The 24,726-nt window shown below is 47.6% G+C and overlaps 1 protein-coding gene across 1 annotated transcript in view; it reads left to right on the top strand.

The window, feature by feature from the left end:
• KCNH3 (potassium voltage-gated channel subfamily H member 3) overlaps positions 1-24,726 on the top strand; it is a 332,483-nt gene that overhangs the window by 154,670 nt on the left and 153,087 nt on the right. Inside the window, exons 7-9 of the mRNA XM_078658375.1 lie at positions 5,358-5,565; positions 5,787-6,044; positions 19,809-20,008. Of these exons, the coding sequence (XP_078514501.1) occupies positions 5,358-5,565; positions 5,787-6,044; positions 19,809-20,008 (666 nt within the window). The remainder of the gene's footprint in view (positions 1-5,357; positions 5,566-5,786; positions 6,045-19,808; positions 20,009-24,726) is intronic.

Genomic DNA, 24,726 nt, shown 5'->3' with positions numbered 1-24,726 from the left:
GTTTTTCTGGATCTAATTATTTGCTATGTTTAGTTTATTTGTTGTCTGTCGATATGGATATCCATAACGTTTAATAAAGCCTGTATCGGGGAGTGGGTGGAGGGCGGGGGGGGGGGGTTGTCTCAAAAAACAAAAAATATGGAAATTTACTTTAATTTCTGCAATAAAGAATTGTTTAAAAAAAAAAAAGAAGGAGCACCGAAGTACTCGCGTTACCTCACCCACAGGAAGCGGGTGCATATGTGTCAAAGTGTGTCAGGTTTCGTCGCTGAATCCTATGGAGCCTTGAAGAAAGATGCTGCAGGCAACCAGGAGGGAAGTGTCCGGGTGGATCCAAGGGCGGATCGAGGATGAAGAGTACCTGAAAGCAGTGGGGACAGAGTCTGGGTCACTAGCCAGTGACCAGGAAGGAACCAGGAAGGAACCAGGCAATGTCGCGAAGCAATCAGGTGATGTCGTGAAGCTTGTCTCTGCAGCCACGTGGACCAGGAGGTGTCGACGATGACCAGGTGCTGGATACGGACTGTCCCACGAAGGCTTCCGGATTGGAGTCAACAAGCCTTGGCAAAGGCAACCCACGCAGGAATCGAAGATGGCTTACGGATCAGACCAGCAAGGTCTGATGGGCTTCTCCTTTTCAGGGAAGCAGGGGCCAGTCTGGAGCAACCAGGTTGGTTGTCACAGAGGCCACTAGCCAACAGGCAAGTGACCGGACAGACGCGTCGAGCAGGAAAATGCAGAAGGGCCACACGCAGAACTCGTGGAGTGTGGAGGGCTGATCTTCGGTGCAGTTGGTGCTCGGGGCTGGGGCTTCTCAAACCCCAATGCACAACTTCGAGGGTGCCTCAGAAGTTGCACGGAAAGCAATGTGCTGGCTTTCCAAGATGGCCGGTCCCACGTCTCTCGTCACCTCCACGGGTCTCAGATCTGCGTGACTGTGGATCGGGCTGTTGGAAGTCTGGAAGTCCGGGTCTTGTCAGGCTCTGTGGTCGTGCTCATGCGGGAGCGTCGACAAAGCAAACCGTTGATCGCTTGGTGGTGCCTGTTTGCACAGGGTGGTCACTCCTTGACCACAAGGGAGATTCTTCAGTCTTCTAGTTGCAGTAGAATGTCGAAAGTCCAGAGTTTTGTTTCAAGTTTCAGTCAGGATAAATCTAAAGTCTTGGGACTCAGCTCCTACCTATATACCAAATTTAGGGGCTGGACTACCTGCTAGGTCCCTCCTATGGGTGGGACCAGGGAAGGGGGTGGTTACACCCCTTTCCCTTTGTCCAGTTTTGCGCCAGAGCTGGGGCTGGAGTGCCCCAGCACTGGTTTGAACCGGACTATGCATGGGACACCTTGTGTTCCCCAGGCAGTGTCTCATTTCATTCAGCCCTCCCTGCCCCAATACACCATGGCCTGTCTGGGGTGGTGCTAGCACCTCCCAAGACAGGAAACCTATTGTCCAAGCCTCCCTCATTGGAAGGACTCCCAGCAGCAGGAGGTCAGACTTTTGTCTGTGGCAGCAGCATCATTTTGTGATGCTGAGTCTCTGGTTAACTTTAACCGGGATTAGTAGGAACAACATGTCTTCTCCCTCTGGAAGGGTGGAATGCTACCCCCGTTGCCAGAACTGGCGAGGGGGTAGTATTCCAAAGCGTATGACACCTTACACAACATGTTTTGATAAAGCCAAACCGAAGTTAGCATTTAACCGCGATATGGTATGGCTATATCATAGAACAGCTATAAGGACATGGTTCCGAAAGCTGCAGACAGGCTCAGCTCATGCTAGAGCCTCATCTCACATAAAACCAAGGACTCTGCCTTCAGGATTGCTAAGGCCTGCCATAGGAGTGACTTATAGGTGCATATGTGTCTATATATAATGGTAGGAATAGGAATACTACACCTAAGCAAGGGGTGATTACACGACCTTGCCCCAGCTGAGTGATCAGCCAGTTGTGTCAGTTTGGATGGCCAGCCAGGGGTTGCATAAGCTATGCTGCAGCCCCTGGTAGGCCTTGGGTGCACCTATGCCCTGGGTACCTATGGTACACTGTACAGGGACTCACAAGAGTGATCCAATTTCCAATTGGTGATGTACCTAAAGTACATGGTGAATTTAGAGAGAGAACAGCAGGGCTGTGGGTCTGATTAGCAGGCCCACAGCCACATTAAAGTCGAAAACCAGTGAAGCAAAAAGCAAAAAGTGGGTGACCATAGGAAAGCAGACCCTACTCTCCTACAGTAAGCAACAAGCACGTATCTGCCAAGAGTATTTTTCTTTTTCGGATCCATTTCACAGGGAAGCAACTAAATGAAAGAAGGAAAGAGGAGTTGTGAACCGTTTCTTCAAGTCCGATTTCAGTAAGCAACAAGCGCGTGTCGGCCTTGTAGTGTGAGCGCGCGGTGGGAGCTTGTGAGGCAGAGGAGACACCATGTGCACACACATTGCCAGTCCATGCGCGCACTTGGTTTGTCTCCCTTCGCTCACCAAACCCACAACAATAGAGTCTCGCCATGTGATGCAGCGCATGCGCTGCGTTCGCTAGGCGAGTTAGACAAGACAGGTGGTTCTGTCAGGAGTAGGACAATTTCTTTGCTGTACTGTATATCAAAAATTATTTGTATATATCCATATTAAATGTTCGATGCACAAAGACACACAACAGCAATTATAGATGTAAAGGTTTTTCTTATTGTAAAAAACTTTGCATGTGTTCAATTATAGGTAAATGGCTGTCCGAGACAAAAATTACGTGAAACCACATAGAGCGTGAAATACTTAGTGACTGGTAGTGAGTGGTGATGACCGTGCTATACAGAGATAAGGAGGGTGACATATATTCATACAGATAAACAAAACATACATTCTCGTGTGTCCATATTTGGAATTAATAATCACAACAGGCTAAAATAATTTCTTTCTTGTGTTGCGATTTTACATGGACAGATTGACATAAACCATGTTGACGTTTCGACCCTAGAATGTAGTGCAGATAATTGCATCTGGAGCGAGTCTTCATTAGGATAAATGAAAAGGACAGCCTGAAGGTACGGTGGAGACTAGAGATGTCTTCGGCAGCTCCTATGGCGGGGGTGTCAGCCGACACCCTAGCACTGTAATTTGGGTCAGTGAAATCTGTGGGGATGGTGAGGCAAGCGTCAGATCATGACCTGTAACCTGTGTGTCGAGAAAGGAGGTACCAAGTATCGTACATACCTTGTGTATTACTTGGGTAACTTCTTCACCAGCCGGTGGAAGAGGGGTATGTGCTTCTGTAGCGATCACTTGTGGATACGATGAGGACGTCCACATTCGTCTCAGTGTGGCGAGACCTTAAATCGAGCATTGGCATGGCCATTAGGTCTCACTTTTGGGACCTACTGGCTTAAACAATGTTTTTTACCATGCTATAATGCATCCCGATGCTGGGCCTCATGGCTTAAAAAAACAGGAGCTAGGACACACCAAACATGTCACACGTCTACAAAATGATGCAAAGGTTTTTTTATTGTACAATATACCGGGGAGGGCAAAGCAACACAGGGCGTGGCTGGGAGGAAGCAACGCATTGAGAACAGAAGCAACATATGGGAACGAAAGCAACGCAGGGAGGATGAAATCAACAAGGAGGGCCAGGTTGGGGAGATGAAATGGGCAAGAGAGAAGGAGTGAGCAGTGGTGGGAAAGAGAGGCAACAGGAAAGAAACGAGGGCATGGGTAGGGGAAGCCACATGGAGGCCACGGCTGGGGAGAAGAAACCGTGAGAGAACACATGGAGCAGTCAAGGGAGAAGCAGATGGGTGAGAACTCAACAGTTGGACACAAGAGGAAGTGTAACATAAAGGGGGTTTAGAAGCACACAAAATGGATGTAGAGCAATGCGTAGTGAAGGGGGTGAGATGTTTGCATGAGGGAGATAGCTGGAAAACACATGCACTGTCGTAGTGTGCATATCCTAAAAGAAAAAAAGTTGTTCTTGAACAGCAAGCAGTGAAAGAACAGAAGCCAGGCAATCAAAATAGAAGGTAAAGAAGCTATGCTCCCTGGGAGGACCAAATACTAGATTGACAAGCTGGGACACGAATAAAAAGCATGCAAATGAGAGCAAAAGGAAAGCCAACCAATGGTAAGCAATGGGCGGGCTCTAAGCCCTGTATGTTCTTTCCACTGTCGTGTTCTTGGTAAACCCACAATATTTCTGTGCCATCCAAACTGCTGAACTGTCTAATAAGTGAGACCTAGCAATTACAATGTACTCCTTTATAGTGACAATCATGATCAACTAAAAACTCCAGGACAGAGATGGTTTGCAGTGCTGAGCACCTGCCGACCTAAACTGTTAATATAACCACAGATAAACACTGGACACATGTTTAAAACAAAGTCAGAGCGCTAGGCTAGGTTCAGAGGAACACTCCTTTGGCAGGCACTTCAGGGCCAGCAGGCAGTCAGATAGGAGCAGTGAACAGGAGGGAAGAAAAGCCACAGGTGTTTGAAAGGTTAAGAGAGTAAGAGTCACACAAGACTTTGTCCGCTCATGTAACTCTATTTGGACCAACAGAATTCTTCATAAATGGTGAAAGGTTGACCAGAACACATAAAAGTCTTGTAATTATGCTTGTGTCTCCCTGATCTCACAGAAGTCTATCTAGCCAGTGTGGTCTCCATTTAGTCATCAGTCAATCTCAAACAGTGGCTTAATGTCTGCATAAGTCTCCCTGAACCCAATATTCCTAATTAGTCCAGCATGCCCTTGAACTTTCAAGAGCCTAAAGGGAAGTCAGAAATCAGACTGGTTGATTGAGAGTCTATCTGCTTGATCACAGATCTTTCTTATTGCTAGTCACAAAGTAAAATATACCTTGCCAACCATTCTGCAGTTTCCATACCAACAGTGCAAGATCATACCTTTTGTCATTCTTCCACCAGCTTACACTTCCTGTCTCCTTATCTGACTCCTGTAGGTTTATTTTATCCCATATGTGTCCCTTTGTCACTGTTTTTATATATTTTTCTTCATTCCTTCTCCCTTTTCTACCTTGTTCTTGGTCTGGTCATAAAAAATAAGTCCACTTCACAAAAAATGAGTGCCAGAGAGCATCACCTGAATCACATCACCTTCACAGATTCAGCACTGTCGCTCTCTCTCTTGATGCCCACCCCCTGCATTTGCCTTTTCCATTTTACAAAGCTCTAGCAGCATTTTCTTATCTCCCTTTTGGCATGACTCTCTTCAGCCATTTCCTTTCTTCCCTCACTAACCTGTTGTTACCTGCTTGTACTCTAGCTTGCTCTCAGCATGTCTCACTCAATCTGTCTCTCTCAATGTATCTGATTTGTCTCCTTCCTCTTTGGGCCCTTACAGTATTTCGGGGCGCACCTGCTGAAGACAGTGCGGTTGCTACGGCTACTGCGCCTTCTGCCCAAACTGGACCGGTACTCCCAATATAGCGCTGTTGTTCTCTCCTTGCTGATGATCGTCTTCGCGCTGCTGGCTCACTGGGTCGCCTGCATCTGGTACTTCATTGGTCAGCGGGAGATTGAGAGCAACCAATCAGAACTGCCTGAGCTTGGTAAGCATAGGGTCTGCCACCTTGGCCATCACATTTCAGTGTCCATTTTAAGGCACAGTTTTACATTTCTTTTGTATATGAAAGAATCACCATATAGAATCAGTCTAGCAGGGCTTTACCAATTCAAAAAATGTGAATGTTCATTATGGTCAGGGTGGCAGTGTAGTTGGTGCAAGGTCTAGGTGGATGACCCCTGACCCTTTTTTCCATATCTGCTACAGGTTGGTTGCAAGAGCTCGCCCGCCGTCTGGAGACCCCGTATTACTTGGTGACGAAGAACAGCTCTAGTGAGGTGGGCGACCAGGGCAACTGTACAAACGGGACCCGACCAGAGCTGTTGGGTGGGCCTTCACTGCGCAGCTCGTATATCACATCTCTCTACTTCGCCCTCAGCTCTCTCACCAGCGTGGGCTTTGGCAACGTGTCAGCCAACACCGACACCGAGAAGATCTTTTCTATCTGCACCATGCTGATTGGAGGTGAGATGGGTACTTGGGGTGGGAAAGTAACAGTATGGAAGGCCTTTGGTCACACTATTGAGGCACTGGGGTCTTTGTTGCAAGCCCAGAAAAGTGGCAGGGCCTTGGTGAGGAGACCAGAGGAATTTAATGGCCTTGGGAAGGAGACCAAGAACATGGAAGACCTTTTTGAAGAGGCTGAAAATAAGGCAGAATTAAGAACGAGACTAAAGTAGGACCAACTGTTGGGGCTGGGAGTAGTCTTCGGGTGGAGGACCAAAGGAGGGACATGGACCTTTGGGTTGTGAGCAGAGGTGGGACCTAGGAAGTGACAGCAGGGGTTTGTGCTTGTGGGTGAGAGTGCGGTTGGGACTTTGGGAGTGAGAGCAGGGGGCTTGACTGGGCCTCTTTGTTGAGAGTGGTACAAGACAGGTCTTGAGATGAGATGACACAATGGCTGACACAGTGCACTCTCCAGAAGCTAGACTGTGGTGAAACAAAGAACTCAAAAGAGTGACCTGTGTGGGGACAGCTATGCATTTTGAAGGTGAGACAGCAGTGAGATGGCCACATCAACTCCAAATAGGAAATTAGGCGTAACACAGGTTTTTTGGCTACTGCCATGAGACAAAGAGTGAGATGCGTGCTCAATTCTGAAGGCAAGGTGTCAGCCCTTATTTACTAAAGATTTGTGAGTGCCCTCCCACAACGCAATGGAAAGTAAATGTAAATTAGGGTCTTAGTGCGAGCAGGGACATTCCAATTCACAGGTTGGGACAGAGGATGAAACAGAGTCCTTGGCTCTGGAGGTGAGGTTCTGAGACACCACAGGGGAAAAGTTTGCAAAGATGCTGTGTGCATACTCTCTCCTTTGTTAAAGCACAACCACACTATAAAGGCTCATTTGGGCTTAATATTACTAATCCAGCAAAGGTTGTGGACCTTTACACTTATAGATGGTGGATATATTTGTAAACCCTGGAGAGTGTAACAAAGTGAAACAAGGCCACATGTGGAATAATGATGGTCGGCATAATTAGAATATTGGATAAGTGGTCGCTCTGGAAAGGTATTGGAGTAGAAGGCATTAATCCATGCTATAATACCCTGTGTCCCAACATTCTAAAGTTGCTTCTCTATGTTCTTTGCTTTTAGGATTTTTTACTAAAAATACGATACTGTTATAAGATTTTAATAGTAATATGAGAGGAAGGAAAATGTAGATTTTCATCAGCCTTGATGAGCAGAAAATATGGATTTTATTAAAGACACGGAGACTAATATTATGCAATCCTTTTTATTGCAGCATCTTTAAAGAACATAGAACACAACAAAAGTTCTTTAGAACATTAACAAAGAGCCAGAACCTCCATGACTCTTCCTTCTTTTTGTGCTGCAGTAAAATAATCAAAGTCTTTATTAAGTCCAAATTAAAAACAGTAAACAAATAATCCAAAATAGTATAAACTCCTTCTTCCTTTTTCATTGCTGTCCACGAGCTGAAAAAGAACAAACAACTGTTACCAACAAGGGTACGGAGAGGAGGGATAATATTAGCCTCCGTGTCTTTAATAAAATCCAGATTTTCTGTCCATCAAGGCTGATGAAAATCTACATTTTATGGCAAGACTGGAGGCTAATATTATGCAAGTTCAAAGCCCCTCTATCAACAGCTAACTTACATTATCACAGGCTTAAAATGGAACTTCCTGAAAACAGAATCATTCCACCAATCTGCACACCTCAAAATATCATGCAAAGCACCTCCAAGCATTAATGCCTTTGATGCCGAAGCACCTCTCACAGAATATGCACCAAACCTACTCACATCAACAACAGCATTCTTCATCACTTCTTTCACCCATCTTGCCAAAGTAGGGTTTGAAACAGGTTTGTGAGGTTTCCTATATGAAATTAAAAACGGATTCTCATTTGTAGGATGAATACCTACAGTCCTTATCTCATATTCCTTTAAACAATGCACAACACACAACCGCTCATGTCCATCAAAATAAGGATACAAAATGCTATCTGAATTAGTCTTAGTTCTTCTACCTAGATAAAAACAAACCCCTTCTGGATTAAAAATCCTAGCCCCCACATCTAAAGCTCTTACATCAGACACCCTTCTAAAAGACAATAAGCACAGTAACATAGTCAACTTTCCACTTAAAACTCTCAAATCTAAAACACTGTTACTCCCCAAATGTTCTAAGTACTCAAGAACTCTTGAAACATCCCACACTGAAGAATACCTGTCCACAGGGGGCTTGGAAACTCTTACATTCTTCATCAATCTCCTTACCAAATGACTCTGCCCAACCGATATTCCATTAACCAACTCATGACCAGCAGCAATAGCTGATACATGCAAATTAATAGTCCTATACGCTAAACCTGAAGCAAACAAAGATGCCAAATAATTTACTACATAGACTACGTCCACCAAAACAGGATCGTGATCCCTCTCCACACACCAGCGTAACCATTTCTGCCATGCCAATCTATACATCTTCCTTGTCACTGGAGCCCAGGATTCTCTAATAAGTTGAGAAGCCTCATTCGAAAGTCCTGGCATTTCCCAGACTCTCCTGAAATTCTCCATGCCATCAGATTCAATTGACCTGAAGTTACCAACTCGTGAAAATCTCCTAAAGCTCCTCTCAGAATGCCTGGAAAAGTTGGACGTAGGATTGGACAATCTACTGACATTTCTAAAAGAATGGGATACCAAACTTGAGATTTCCAAAGGGGAGTTATTAATACCACTGTCTCCTTCCACCTGTGTACTAGCAATGTCACCCTGGTTATCAATACAAAAGGAGGAAAAGCCTACGGTCGAAGACCCTTCCAATCCTGCCTGAAAGCATCTATCCCTGCCGATTCCGGATCTGGGCGCCAGCTGAAAAACTTCTCCAACTGAGAGTTCCATCTGTTTGCAAACAGATCCACATGGCAAGTACCCCACAACTCCATTATCCTCCAAAACACTGATCTCACTAGCATCCAATCGCTGGAATCTGTTTGATTCCTCAAATACCAATCCGCTTGAACATTTTTCTGACCTGGTCTATACTCCACCTGAACCAAAATGTTCTGGTCCAGACAATAATCCCCAAAAACTCTTGCCAGATCCGCTAGGTCTCTTGATTTCGGACCCCCCAACTTTTTCACACATCTCACCGCTGAAACATTGTCCATCCTCAGCAAAACTGAACATTTGGCCTTGTTTTTCGTAAAACTCTTTATTGCAAAAGAACCTGCCAACAGTTCCAAACAATTTATGTGCATATGACTCTCCTCCACATTCATCCTGTCGAAATTGCACCACATCGTGCCCCCCAACCAGTTAAACTTGCATCCGACTCTATTATCAATTCCGGATTTACTCCGAAAATTGCTTTCCCATTCCATGCCACCATATTCTTTAGCCACCAATTTAGTTCTGATCTCGCCTCTCCAGAAACACTAATCTCCTCCTTCTTTCAACAGAAATAGCGGTGTTTGCATTCCCCAACAAACACACCGCCCTCTGAATCCATTCTCTTAGTTCATCTATGTTCAGTCCTTTCTTATCAACATAGGCTTCTTCAGCCGTATCGAATATTCTTGTTAGTGGTCCTGTTAGGTCAAACAATCTGTCCTGACAAATCTTTAACCCTTTATCCAATCCTTTCTTTGGATCTTTCCCACCTTTTGCTACAAAGGCAATAATTTTCGCATCTAACTCAGGCGTCAAAGCAATCTTATTTGCTAGACTTGGTCTAGGACACTCTGAACGGAATCTCAACCTCACGTCCTTTGGAATCTGCTTTCTGAGCCACATCTGGACATACTCTGCAACATGTGAAGCCGGGCCCATTCAGGTGATAACGGGTGCTTTATCATCATAGGATCAAACATAGACTCCCCTAAAGGATCTATGACCCTAGCACTCTCGTTAGACGTTTCTTTTGTCTTAGCCTCATTGCTTTTAACTTTATCCACAAATTCAACATCTGAATCAAATTCAGACAAACAACTTAACTCTATTTCAGCACTACCCGAAGACTCATTACATAACACGGTAGTATGCCTTCTACTACCTTGACCTCTTTCTAGGTCACCATGTCCTCGACACCCGCTTGTTTTGCACGTTTTCATGAAAATCCAGAGTCTGGGGATGCAGCTTTTGCTTTTTTAGTTTTCAAACCATCAGAATCTACATTCTTTCTCTTCATGCTTACCTTCCCACCTTTCTTCTCCAACACTGGAGCTTCACCAGCTGACCAAAAATGTTCCTCCTGAGAAGAAAGACGAATACTCATTTTAAATTCCGCAATTATTTTATCCATTCTTGAATCTAAATCAGAAGCAAACTTTGTTAACATAAGCTTAATTCTCTCCTCCATACTTAATTCTCCTTGAGTTATAGCATTAACTTCTGACATACTGTAAATCTAAAAATTATAAACTCACCAAATAAACTTATTCTAATTAGTAAAAATACCAACAAACAACTACTAAAATAAACATCCTTCAATTCTCCCTTTCCTTCACTAATAAACAACCAAAATACCTCACAGACTGTACTACAATTACAAATCAATCCTACTTGCGCCTTAAACAAAACCAGCAACCTCTGTGCTAAAATCCTGTCAGATTCTCCCGAGCGAGAAACTGACTCAAGTGCACCTGTGCACGTCAGCCTCTACGTTGTACGTCTGAGTAAGCGTCATGTCACTGCTGACTTCCTCAATCATTGTACAGGAAGGCTCGTGTACAGGACCATCATTGTGAGGTCCTTCAGCTTGAACCAGCTCGTGCTATGTAACGGTAAATATTATTTAAACATTTGAAAAACATGCATTAACTTCAAAAAATTAAAGAAACATTCAAGATCAAGCGAGACCCATTTATTGTTAATTTATCTCCTCTCTAACCTTTGAAAGGTCGAGAGCTCCATGCACAGAAGTCATGTTAGATTTATTGTCTCAACTCCCTTTAACTAAATCTTTTAAAAGCAGACAAATAAACCTCTACACCAAACTCTTTTGACCTTGACAACACATTAAGATATTTTAACACATTAAAAGTGGTTAAGACTTTTCTTTTAAAAATAAAACTAGAGCTCGAGCTAACAAGAATAAATTACGAGGAGAATTATACAAAAATAAACAGACTCTCTCTGTGTTTAAATCTCACTCTCATGAAAAATTATTATCATAGCGAATCATCCTTACTCAAACATTCGTTCTCAACATGTAAACCAATTCAAAACTCCTGTTAACACAAAACCATGACTCATTCAAACTTTTTAGTTATAGAGATATTAAAAACATGACTTATCTTATGGGCAGCAGCAAAAAAGAAGGAAGAGTCATGAAGGTTCTGGCTCTTTATTAATGTTCTAAAGAACTTTTGTTGTGTTCTATGTTCTTTGTGGGTGGCGCAATAAAGAGGATTGCATAATATTAGCCTCCGGTCTTGCCATAAAATCCTTGTATTTTAAAAGGGAACATTATTCCCTCCTTGAAAGTGTCCAGTGCATAACAAATATGTCCACACCACGATGCAACACAGGAGGCTCTGTACTCCATAAGTCTTCACCAGGGGTATGGGATGGGTCTTGCTAGTCCCAAAAAATAGGAGGTACCATCTGATGTGCTGTGAATGCCCGGTTACTCACCGGTAATATTCATTGCTCCGAGTCCTGGTCTCCCCGTCCCATTCCTTAACAGTGAGCAGCTAGTCTGCTCCACAGAAACCTATTACCTAGCTGAGCTTTTGCACTTCCCCCAACATGGCATCACCATCACGTGACAATAAAGGGGGAAGTGCCGGAGAGAAACATCCTTAGAATACCAAAGAAAACAAACCCAGAAAGCGAAACAATCAACCAAAAGAAACAATGCAACCCAGGGAGGGAGGGAAGGGCTCAGGAATGGGACGGGGAGACCAGGACTCGGAGTAATGAATATTACCGGTGAGTAACCGGGCATTACCTCCTCGTCCTGTCTCCCCATCCCATTCCTTAACAGTGAGCCCATACCCAAGCACACGGTGATTGTAAGAAAAAACAGACCACAAATGTGTGAGAAAAACAGGTCTATTTAATCAACAGAAAACAGTACATATTACTAACCATGTACCGCAGACAGGACAGGAGCGCCAAAGGCAGCAGAGGCCACCATCCCCAACTGAAGACGATAATGCGAAACAAACGTTCGGGGAGCAGCCCACGTGGCAGCATTGCAAATGTCCCTCAAGGAGGCCCCCTTGAACATGGCCCAGGAGGAGGAAACGCCCCTGGTCGACCTACCCTGAACAGAAGAAAGGAGAGGACAGTGGGCAGAATCGTAAGCAGAAACCACAGCACCCTTGACCCAACGAGTCAAGGTGGACAGAGAAGGACGAAGACCCAGCCAAGAGAGGCCATAGGTGACAAACAAGGAATCAGAGGTCCGTTCCAAGTAGATGCGGAGAGCCCTCAACACATCCAACGAATGGAGGACCACCTCCTCAGGAGAGGCAGGATCCAGAAAAAAAAACGGGAGAACAATATCCTCCTGACAGTGAAAAGAAGACAACACCTTAGGCAGAAAAAACGGACTTGGGCGGAGAATGACCTTGTCAGCGCAAAAGCGCATAAAGGGGGGAAAAGCCATCAAAGCCCCAATCTCACCAACCCTCCGCCCAGAAGTAATGGCCACCAGGAAAAGAACTTTAGCCGAGAGGAACTTTAGGGCCACGGAGTCCAAGGGCTCGAAAGGGGGGCCTGTCAAGGCCTGGAGAACCAAGGGTAGATCCCAAGCGGGAACATGAGAGCGAGAAACAGGACGCTGAAGCAAAAAACTCTGCAGAAGGCGAGCCACCAACAGGGAGACAGTGGACACAGAAGAACCCCGAAAGGAAAGAATGGCAGGCCACTGCGCACGCAGGGAAGAAACCGCAACCCCCAAGACAAAACCATCCCTCAAGAAGTCCAACACCCTCACAGCCTCACAGGAGGCAGAAGAGAGACCCTTCCCAAGACATCAGGAGGAGAAATTCTTCCAATGATGGGCATAGGACTTCAAGGTGGAAGGGCGCCGAGACAGCTGTAGTCACCGGGCAACTTCCACAGAGCAACCCTGACCCGGCAAACTCAACCTCTCAAGTGCCAAACCCCCAGCCAGAGGCGGCGAAGGGAGGCAATCCCGAGAAGAGGAGCCCGCAGAGGGGAGGGACACAGGGGAAGCTTCCAATGGGGCAAACAGACAAGGTCAGCAGCAGGGGAAACCAAGACTGACGAGACCACTCCGGCACCACCAGGAGAGCCTCCGCCCGGTCCAACCGAATCGTCCGGAGGACCCACGGAATTAAGGCAAACGGAGGGAATGCAAACAGCAGCCCCGGCAACCACGGAACTGAGAAAGCATCGGTCGCCCACGCCAACCGGGACGGGACGAGGCTGCAAAACTGAGGAAGAAGGGCAGAATCCTCCGAGGCAAAGAGATCCAGCCAAGGACGGTGGAACCTGAGGACAATCTGATCGAACAGAACCGGGGACAGACAAAGAGACATCGAGGAGGGGAACACCCTGCTCAAAGAGTCCGCAGGCCCATTCTCCGTCCCCGGAAGATAGACCGCCGTCAGAGACAAGAGATGCGTCTCGGCCCAAAGCCCAATCTTCCTGGAGAGGAGAAACAGAGACCGACACATGCCCCCTTGCTGATTGATATGAGCCCGAACCACCTGGTCGTCGGTCTGCACCGAGACCGCCTGACCCCAAAGGAGAGGAGCGAACCACCGAAGAGCCAACCAAACCGCCCTCAACTCTTTCCAGTTCGAGGACTGGATGGACTCGAAATGGGACCAACGACCCTGAGCCTTGGACGCACCCAGGACGGCACCCCAAGGCACTGGCATCCGTGGACAACACAGCCACAGTCCGAGGAGGAAGGAGATCGAACCCCCGGGAAAGAGAGTGAGGGGACAACCACCATTGGAGATCCACCCGAATCCCCAGAGAGACAGGTATCAGAGCCTCGTAGTCCAGGGAGGCAGGATCCGAGTGCGACAGGACATGATGCAACAGGGGATACAGATGCAGCCTGGCCCAAGGAATGAGATGCAAAGTGGACGCCATCTCCCTCTGACTCCGCAACCAGAGATGGGCGGACACCTGGGACTGGGACAGAAGCCAAGAAAGGTGACGAAACAAAGTCAACTGGCGCTCCAGGGAGAGGAACACCATGCCCAGATCCATGCGGAAGAGAGCCCCCAGGAACTTCAGGGACTGAGAGGGCACCAGGGAGGACTTCCGGTGGTTGATGAGGAACCCAAAAGAACCCAGGAGAAGACACACCTGGTCCACATCCGACAGAGCCTGAGAAAAAGAAGGAGAAACAATCAACCAGTCATCCAGATAGGGAAACACCTGTAGCCCCCTGGAATGAAGAATACCCACCAGAGGGGCCAAGAGCTTGGTGAAAATCCTGGGCGCCGAAGAAAGGCCGAAGGGGAGCACCCGGAACTGGTAGTGACGGGAACCCACAGCAAACCAGAGAAACCTTTGGTCCGCCAGATGGACAGGAACGTGCAGATATGCATCCATCAGATCCAGGGACGCCAGGAAGCCCCCCAGAAGCACCAGAGGCAGGATGGACTGCAGAGTCACCATCTTGAATGGACGATGAAGAGCGAAGCGATTGACCCGCTTCAGATCCAAAACAGGACGCAGATCCGAAGTATCCTTCTTGGAGACCAGAAAAAGGATCGAGTAACAACCCTCGCCCCTTTCCAGAGGAGGGACCTCCACAACAGCCTTTTTCTCCAACAGAAGCCGCACACCCGCCAACAACGCCTCCCTCTGCAGAGGAAGACGGGGCAGGGGAGTCAGAAGGAAGACCGGAGGAGGAGGAGAGGAAAACTCCAACCGGCAACCCTCCGACACAGTCCGAACTGGCCATGCATTTGGAACTGACAACCACTGGGACAGGAAGGACTGGAGGTGATCACCAACTGGCAAAGGCAGATAGTCATTGGGAAGAGGAGGAAGCGGTGGCAGCAACACCGGCAGGGGCTCGGGACTTGGCACCTCCAGGGGCCCCCCGGCCACGACCCCTGCCTCGAAAGGGCTGCGAGGCGCCCCGAGCAGGAGGCCCAAAGGCGCTACGGTAGCCATAACCACGTCCCTGAGAAGGAGGGCGGATTGGAGCCAAAATCTTGCGGTTCTCAGCCGATTGCTTGACCATCTCCTCAAGCCGAGGAACGAACACCTTGTAACCCCCAAAGGGCAACTTAAGGAAGACCGACTTCTGGAAAGACTCAGCCTTCCAGGAACGCATCCAGATATGCCGACGTGCAGCGATGGAAGCACCAGAAGCAGCCGCCGCCGCACTCAAATTGTCAAAGGAAAGATCCGACAAGTACCGCACATGCAATTCCATCATAGACAAAAGAGAGGTGGCATCCTCACCGTCCTGCAAAAGAAGGGACAGAGCTTGAAAATCCTTGAGGAGCGACTGGACCATGTAGTTAGAACATGCAGTGGCACGGACAGAAAAATTCGAAGCAGCATAAGAACGCTTCACCGCCCCCTCAACACACTTATCCACAGCGTCTGCAGGAAGGGCGTCATCCGAGAGGACCAAACCCTGAGAGGAAAGACCAGCCATCCATTTGTCGACCTTCACAGCCTGAGGAAACTCAGCAGCAAAACCCTCCAGAGGGTAACGCCTGGACAAGAAGCGATGAAAGGCGGACTTATCCACCTCCTTCCAATCGTGATCCAGCACCTTGCGCACAGCACCATGCAATGGGAAGGAGTCAGAAGCCGGCTGGTGATACTGTGTAAAGAAGTCATCCTCAAGAACATCCGTAGCAGGAGGAGAGAAACCCAAATTGTTCCGTACATGGGCGAAGAGGCCAGAGAGCTCAGCACCCTGAACAAAGCGCCCCCGGGCACCCTCATCCTCATCAGGAAACACCTCATCATCCGGAATGGCCTGTGGATCCACAGGACCACGGGGCACCTTGGAAGGAGACCCAGCAGCGTCCCTAGCCAGGAAAGCAGCAGCCACAGCCTCATTAATCAACAGGCGCAGGGCATCCAGAGGGGCAGCAGAGGACAAGGCATCCGCGTCCAAGAAAGCAGAAAACAGCGTCCAAGAACCAAAAACAGGCACTCACAGAGGACGAGGGCATGTAAGAAGGACCCCAACTTAAAGGAACGAAGTCCCGAGGACTCGAGCTCCCGTGGGACCAGGAAAAAAAGGGGGCCGGACTACAAAATACAGCCGAATGGCCGAAATTCGCCCCCAGGATCCAACGGATCAGATGCGCCATATAAAACACCGCCGCAACCCTCTGCCCGCTAAAGCAGGGCGCCCGGGATCGGCAACTTGGAGAATCGGCCGCTGGAGCAGGCCGCGACCCCCAGGTGAGCGCGGAAAACCCAAGCGGCCGCTAAAGCGAACTGCAACTGAAAGGCACAACAGCAAGGGGGCAAAGCAACAAAATACAAAAAGGCGGCCGCTAAAGCTGGCCGCCGCAACACAAGGGAAAGAAAAAAAGTTTAACACTCTCAGCACAGCTAGGCAACCGAAGGCAAACTGCAAATGCAGAAAAAAACGAACAGGATGTTTCTCTCCGGCCCTTCCCCCTTTATTGTCACGTGATGGTGACGGCATGTTGGGGGAAGTGCAAAAGCTCAGCTAGGTAATAGGTTTCTGTGGAGCAGACTAGCTGCTCACTGTTAAGGAATGGGACGGGGAGACAGGACGAAGAGGTAATGTGGTCTAACGAATCAAAAAGGCAGCAACGAAGAAATACTTATTTTGTGCAAGGAGGGCTTCATTCAGCAAAAGATACGCAAGCATGTTCACCAGCTGGTTGCATCTCAAGAAGACAGCTACATTCATTTCTTGACCCTTTCTTAGGGTTTTTAAATGATCAAAAAAGAAACAGGTGAGGCGGGTTACATATGTTTATAAACAACAGAAAACCCTCAGATTTCTGAAACATAAACTTGTAATTTAATGAATGAGTTATTATTATTATTATATCTGATTTTGTAGAGCGCTCAGCTACCCGTAGGTTTCCCGGCGCTAAACGAACAGAAGAGAGGACAACGGAAGATAAGGAATCGGTTACAGAGAAAATAACCAGGTTTTCACAGGGGGATCCTGACTCAGCAGTCCTAGGCATTGAAATGTACTGAAAGCAAACTTAGCAACTCTTGAGACAAGCTTCAAAAACATTTTACTGACCCTACTCCAGAGATCAGAACACAGATACAAACCTTAGCATTACAGCCTTTGACCCAACAGCTTTACTGCTCACTAGATTGTCCTTCCTCTCGCCAATGGGCTCCAGATTATATGTATGTTGGTGTTTAGTGATCGATGTACACCTTGGCAGCAGCTACAGTGCGCTATTACACGCTCGGGACCATGTTTAGTTAGCCTGTATAGAGTATGGTGACTGGCTAAGAGAATTTGCTTGGACTCTGGTTCTGATAGTTTATGAGGCAATAGAGATCAGTACTATTTCGTACTAGACAAGTGAGTATACTGAACCCAACCCCAATATTTCCAACACATTCCTCTAAGTTAGTTCCTCATGTAAACCAGTGGATACAGTCCCCTTGGGAGACATATTATCAAAAATAAGACTTATTTTAATGTATTTTTTATTGACTCTACAAAGTATTACATTACTTTGAGCAACAAACAAGCAGTGATAGTACACCCGAGTATTGGCTTGGTGCAAGTATTAAACAGAGCCATTTTTTTTTACATCATCTGCGGATGATTGAGGGGATAATAACATAATCTGGTTACATATCATGAGTGAACGGGTAGGCAACATTGTTGTGCATGACAATTAACCAACTTTAAACAGTAACATAAACCTGAACAACTTAACATTACTAGCGGTTGGAGAACGTATAAGTAATGGGCGTGGTTTGGTGTCGCATCGTGCAATGGGGTGAAGGTGGTAGCTTGGGAGTGCAATGGTAGACAAGGGTGTAGATGCACTGCACTGAAAGTCAAGCAGTAGGTTTGAGGTATCGCTGGTGTGAGGTAGGGGAGCTTTGGGATGGTTGTACGACATTACACTGCATACTTTTACTTTGCATGCAGTTAAGTGCAGTTAAGGTAAGTATTATATATATATATATATATATACACACAAACAGTTCTGCTCCTTTGCGCTGCCAGCCGGTCGCGAAAGGAAAACAGGATACGGACACCAATTATTTCGTGGAAATATCAGGTCTTGTTTTATTCCAGCAGCTATGACGCATTTCGGTTACCTCTGTAACTGCTCACATGCAGAAACGCCGTCCACAAGTTATTTAAATACCCACAGTGCGTGGTGAAGAGCATATATATATATATATATATATATATATATATATATATATATATATATATATATATATATATATATATATATACATATATATATATATACACCAAAACAAAACCCTTTCAGACATAGAGTGACGCATAAATTATGCAAAAAAGAAGGAGAGAACTCTGGGTAGTACTCCAGTTTAGGTGGAAAGCAGCTCCTGTTAGAGCACTCTCAATACCAGCGACACTCTAGATCTGCTCACCTCAAATGTCTGTTTTTCTATCAAAGTTTTTAAGCATAGGATTAGCACAGTGCTATCCACGCCGAGAAAGAAAATGACAAAGTCTTTTGCCATTTCTACAGCAAAGTCTTTAAGCATAGGACTAGCACAGTGATGTCCTTGCCGAACTGTAAAATGACAAAAGCCATTTATCACTCCAGGCACAGTATTACAGCTTTGAATTGGTAAAATACCAGCACAAGCCAACCTGAAATGATTAAAAGCAACCCCTGACACAGTGTTTTGCTCTAATTAGAGCTCTTCAGAGAGGTATAGCTTTGTCCAGACACAAGGGAGCACCCAGTATAAGTCAAAACAAAGCCCTTTCAGGCATAGAATGACACATACATATAGACACACACACACACACCAGTCACTCATGGGGCCCTTGATGTATCCATAGATTTATTTGAGCAAACACACACGTTTGAATGGTTGTGCACTGGTTTAGCAGTCCAATAATCTTGGGCCATGGAAGGGAATGCTTGAGCACTATGGGAAAAGAATGTAAAAAAGTGCAGAATTTCAAGCAACTTTCTTAATAATAACCCCATTAAATAAAACAGAAACTATTTGAAATGGAATTCTCCACAGAAGCCTGGGTTTCACAGAGAGGAGGAGGTGTCTCCAAGCTCAGGAGCTGTTGCTGAGGTCTCCAGTACAACACTGTAGACATATGTGCCTTCTTGCAGAGATCTGAAATGTACTAATTTGTGTATTAGTAAGTTGTGGGATGTTGCCGTGGAAACGACGTGTGTGCTCTTGTGGGCGGTGAGTGGGGGGCAGGCGGTCTCCCCAGCAATGGAGAACATTAATAGCGGGAAGAAGCTGTCGCACACCCACATGGAGAGCTCCGGCACCAACCAGTCATTAGCACCAATTACATGTCAGTGCGCCCGACCTAAACCACCCCCTGCTTTCAATCTCCTTGTAAGCTTTATATTGCCCCTTCCCTTCTCTTCCCTCTCCATTGCTTTCCTGTCTCACCCCCCAGTCCCAGATTCCTCCTCCGGTTGTCTGCCCCTCCCATCTCACTTGCTGCTCTCTCGCCTCCCATCTCTTCTCTCTCTGGTCATCCCTCCTCTTCCACTAATTGTCTTCCCCTTCTGTCTCTCAACACTCCCTCCCTCGTTCGCCCTGCATCTCACTGGATTTTTCGTGTCTCCGTCTCTCTCCAGCTCTGATGCACGCTGTGGTGTTTGGAAATGTGACGGCCATCATTCAGCGCATGTACGCGAGGCGGTTCCTGTACCACAGCCGCACCCGTGACCTGAGGGACTACATCCGCATTCACCGCATCCCCAAGCCGCTCAAGCAGCGGATGCTCGAGTACTTCCAGGCCACCTGGTCTGTCAACAATGGCATTGACACCAACGAGGTGAGACAGCATTCCGGGGAGAGCTTTGGGCCACGTGCTGCTTGCACGGCACTGCCCTCACGAAGGGCCTAATTCAAAGACGACCTCCGAGGTCGCGTTGGGGGTCCCGCACTCGTGACGGGACCTGCGTACAGCTCCATTGCGGAGGTCTCACCACCAATGCGGGACACGCGCCGTGAGTGCGAAGGCCGTCTGTGAATTAGGCCCAGTCTGTTCGAACAGCACCGTCTATCGCGCCATAATGTAAATTGTACTGAGCGGTAGCGGTGCTGAGGCCAATGGCTCATGCAAACCGTTTTCCTTTCCCAATCCTAAATCGAAATGTACTGCAAATAAACGGCAGATATGCGGATGAAGAGGCCTTATTTATGACCAGGAATACGGAGGTTACTACACACGTGGGTATTAATATTGAACACAGTTTTCCAGCTAACGGACTGTCGAAGAAACTGAAGCTGTGGACTCCTAAACTGCACAGAATACTCTGGCCAAAGTTCACCTTTCAAACTAGACACTAGTTCCCTGGTGAAATGTGGCTAGTATGAGTTCTGGAAAACACAGTTCATGTCTATCCTCTTTAAACTTTTCTCTCGCTTTATTTTCCCTGCCCTATTTTCACACTTCTTTTGATCACAATTTTGAATAGTTCGAATTTATTTTTGAGAGGTAAAACTATATAGGAAATAAATTGTTAAGTATACAACAAAAAGTGTTGCGCTAATACTCATCAGTGCTATTTACAGATAATGGTGGGCTGAACGCTTGAAATGTTCCTGCTACTCCACTAGGCCCTAGGGCATCTGGCACCTGGCAGAGGGCTGACTCGACAGTCATAAAGCATTACACTTAAGAAGTAAAACTTACATTCCAAACTGTGTTTAATATATATTAGAAAGGGGCGTGGCCTGGCGTCAGCCAATATGGCTGTGTAGGAGGGAGGGAGCTCCGCCGGGACTGAGATAAATGCCCATATTATCCTGCATTTCTCCTACAACTGCGGTGTTGCTGCGGTCTGCAGTGCCAGCGGGAAACTTACCGCAACTAAATGTGCCGAAAATAATGAGCGAAGCCCCGAAATTGCTGATATCACGGACGACGGAGCCGGGAGAAAGAACACACATTGCTGATATCACAGACAACGGAGCCGGGAGAAAGACCACACACAGAGGCCTCTGTGGGGGCGGAGCGGTGCTCGAGTAGCACGTGGCCGAACCGTCCTGTCGCGCGTGGCGGTGTGGCCTTTGTGCGGAACCAGTGGACGCCTGAGCTGGGCCCTGAAACTCCTTTACCGCGCTGCCGTACCCGCCCATTACGGTATCGGCTGGCTGCGGCCTGCGACATGATTGGCGGAAGTGGCGGACCATCGTGAGTACCCTGAGAGAGCGAGATTGACTGGGGCCCCCCTTGTGACTATATCGTAGTCGGGGGACGACAGCGATATCCGTTTGGGATGAGCCCGTTATTGTGGAAGGGAACAGGGGCACCCCTTGCTGCCGGAAGCTCGCTCTAGCACCTATTGGGTCCGCTAGGGAGGAGACGACCCTACACTGTGTGGTTGCAGCGTCCCCAGGATTCACTGTAGTACCAGCGTCGTGGTCCTGGACCTGCGTGAGTTGGGGTGTTCGTTGTGGTGTGGACCCCTCCTGTATTGCCCCCCAAGGAGGCTGTGCAGGGATCCTCAATCTTCGCAGATTAAGGCCTGAACTGTGGGGTGATGGCATCTAGTAGCTAATAGTGACGCGGGGTGGAATCTGTGGCCTATAAACCCTACGCCCCTCTGTGACAGCTAGTGTGTGGGTGACCCCAAACAGGACCCGCCTGGTCAAATGACCCGTGTGGCACACCAGAAGGGGTGCCGGTGTGCCCCGACGGCCTCTTCTGGGGGTTGGGACGGTCGAGGCGACCTACTCGCCCGTTGAGGCTGCGCTTGATCGCGCCAAAATACATGACACTGACATTCTTTGAAGCGCCGACTCGATCCTCGGAGGGGTGTCACTGGGTCGGACACATTTTGATTTCCGAACATAGCAAAGGCGCACTATACACTGAGGGAGGATGCCGAGCCACATGCATGGTTCCAATGTGGAGGCTACACCGAGTAAGCATCTCAGAGAGCAAATACTTGCGGATCTATTGTATCTGAGGGGAGCATGGGTGAAGCAAGTCTATACTGCACAAGGGGCTACACTGTGCCGATAAAACAGCATCTGGGACCACCACGCAATGAAGCAGTGCAGTCGAATAAGCTGGACAAGTAGGCGGTCCCGAAACAGACAACATCAAACGAAGGCGCCTCAGGGGGGCAAATTGAAACCCCGGAACCATCTCTCAGCTCGATCATGGTGGCCATTCAGGTCCTGGGAACAACGCTGGAAACAAAAATAGACAAAGTTTCGATTGAAATGAATCTGCTCAGAGCAGATATGAATAAGACATCAGAGCGAGTTACAAAGACGGAGGCAAACATCACGGAGCTACAATCTACCACACGCAAATTGGAGGCAAAGTTTCAACAACTTGTTCATCAACACCGCCAGATGGCCCTGAAGTTGGAGGACCAAGAGGGGCGGGCACGCCGCAACAACATCCAAGTGGTGGGAGTTCCAGAAGGGGTGGAAGGCCCCAGTGTGGACCTCTTCCTTGTAGACTTAATACTGAATCATCTTAAACCTAAGCGGCTCTCCACCTTCTTCACAGTGGAGAAAGCACACAGAGCCCCGGTCTCTCCACCGAAACCTGGAGCACCCCCCAGGACGATCGTAGTCAGGATCCTTAAGTATAGGGACTGAGACGCTATTCTGCAAGCTGCTCAACTCTATTGTGACCTCCAGTACGAGAACACTATTGTGCGGTTCTTCCCAGACTTTACTCTTAAGGTGCAGCAGGAGCGGCGCACCTTTGACGGTGTGAAGCGAGCCCTAAGGGATAGGGGCATTAATTATATGATGCTCTTTCCAGCAGAGCTTAAAAGCATTACTAATGGAAGGTCTTGGTTCTTCACCACTCCATCGGAAGTACAGACCTGGCTGGAGGAGGGGAGCACGTAGAAAGATAGAACCCTTGTTGGGGATAGCTGGAGAGACACCCGGGAAAGCTCTACGGGCTCCTCGGGTAGGCGTGAGTAACTGGACAAGCGCAACCAACGTTCATGGCGATCCAGATCTATGAATCCAGCGACCCCAGAGACTCATTGAGAATGAACACACCGCCTCTGACACTGGCTTCAAAGACTCACTGCTGCATACAGTAATGTATACTGTCTTACTTTGTAGTAGGGGATGGCAATCCTACAGAGGGTTGGAACCATAGGCCTGTTAGCACATTGCAGCAACACTCTTCTTAACAGGGCAGGTGTTGGGCACCCGGGGGCCTCAAGACGGCATCACCCAGCAGCCCCCACATAAGTTGATTGGTTTTATTGGGTGACAGGCACTTTGCTAGCTGGGGATGTGGGTAGTTCTAAACCTACGCTGCAGGGAAGCAGGGCGGGGGGAACAGTTAATGTTTTTTTTTCCCTTTGTTGTATTATTCTTGTTTCAGACTATTGTTCACACTTGCACTGCCCTGGGACTTGAGACACTCTGTCCTACACAGGAACATGGGGGTGGAGGGTGGCGACACATGGGGGGGTTGGTGGGCATTGATTAGACAGTTGCACACACTGGAAGGTAATAGGGAGGAGGTAGTTAAGTGAGGGATGGGTGGTTACGACACTCACAAGTTCCATTGCTATGGCTGACTAAGAAGAGATGAGAACTAGACACACGCCACATCAACTACAATGAGTACGTAATAGGACAAGAGCCTTAAGCTCCTAAGTTGGAACGTCAATGAGCTTGGGGACAAAGTAAAACGTAGTATTGTACTGCAATATATCAAGCGACATTTCCCAGACGTGGGCTAGTTCAGGAGTCCCACCTTGTGAGCAATACCTGAAAAGCATTAAATAGATGGGGCTTCAAATTAGTGTCTCATTCCGGCTTTACTTCGGGGTCTGGAGGGGTCGGTATCATGATCAAACATTCTTTCCCACTATCCATACTGCGCACTTGGTCTGACGACCTGGGTCTCTACTCAGCGATATCGGGACAGTGGGAAGGCCAAACACCCACTATGATGGCTGTATATGTTCCGCCGGGCCTACAGGGCTGTACATTCAAGGACTTAGGCGCTACTATGCTCTTATTCCCTGAGGGCCACATAATTGTAGGGGGGGCTTCAACTCAGTAGTGTCGGGCTCCCTAGATCGCTATCCACCCCAAGACATTGGCGCAGCGAGTAGATGGATCCCAAACTTTTTAGATGCCTTAGGACTCATGGATGTATATGGAGGGCATACCACCCGGACAGAACCCAATACACATTTCACTCAGGGACACACAGCAGTATTTCCAGACTAGACTATCTGCTGGTGCCCGCGACTCAGATCACAAATATACGTGAAATAAAACACATAGCTAGAGGGATATCAGACCACTCCCCGGTGTGGACCCAACTGGTCCTGGGTTAGAAACCCCAAAGTGAAGAAAGATCTACAGGCTCTAGATCATTATTTTCTGGAAAATGTGGGGTCGGTTGGGTCATCCCAAACCCTCTGGGAGGCAGTTAAAACAGTAATGAGGAGACAGGCTCTATCGTTAATAGTTGGAGCGCACATGGAGAGGTTTAAACACCTGGTACACATGGAAAATGAACTCCTTGACCTTGAGGAAGAGATG

This window comes from Lissotriton helveticus, chromosome 1_1, assembly GCF_964261635.1.
Source record: "Lissotriton helveticus chromosome 1_1, aLisHel1.1, whole genome shotgun sequence".
Taxonomy (NCBI): Eukaryota; Metazoa; Chordata; class Amphibia; order Caudata; family Salamandridae; genus Lissotriton; species Lissotriton helveticus.
The sequence above is the reverse complement of the archived record's forward strand: the minus strand, read 5'-3'. Positions and strand labels throughout refer to the sequence as shown.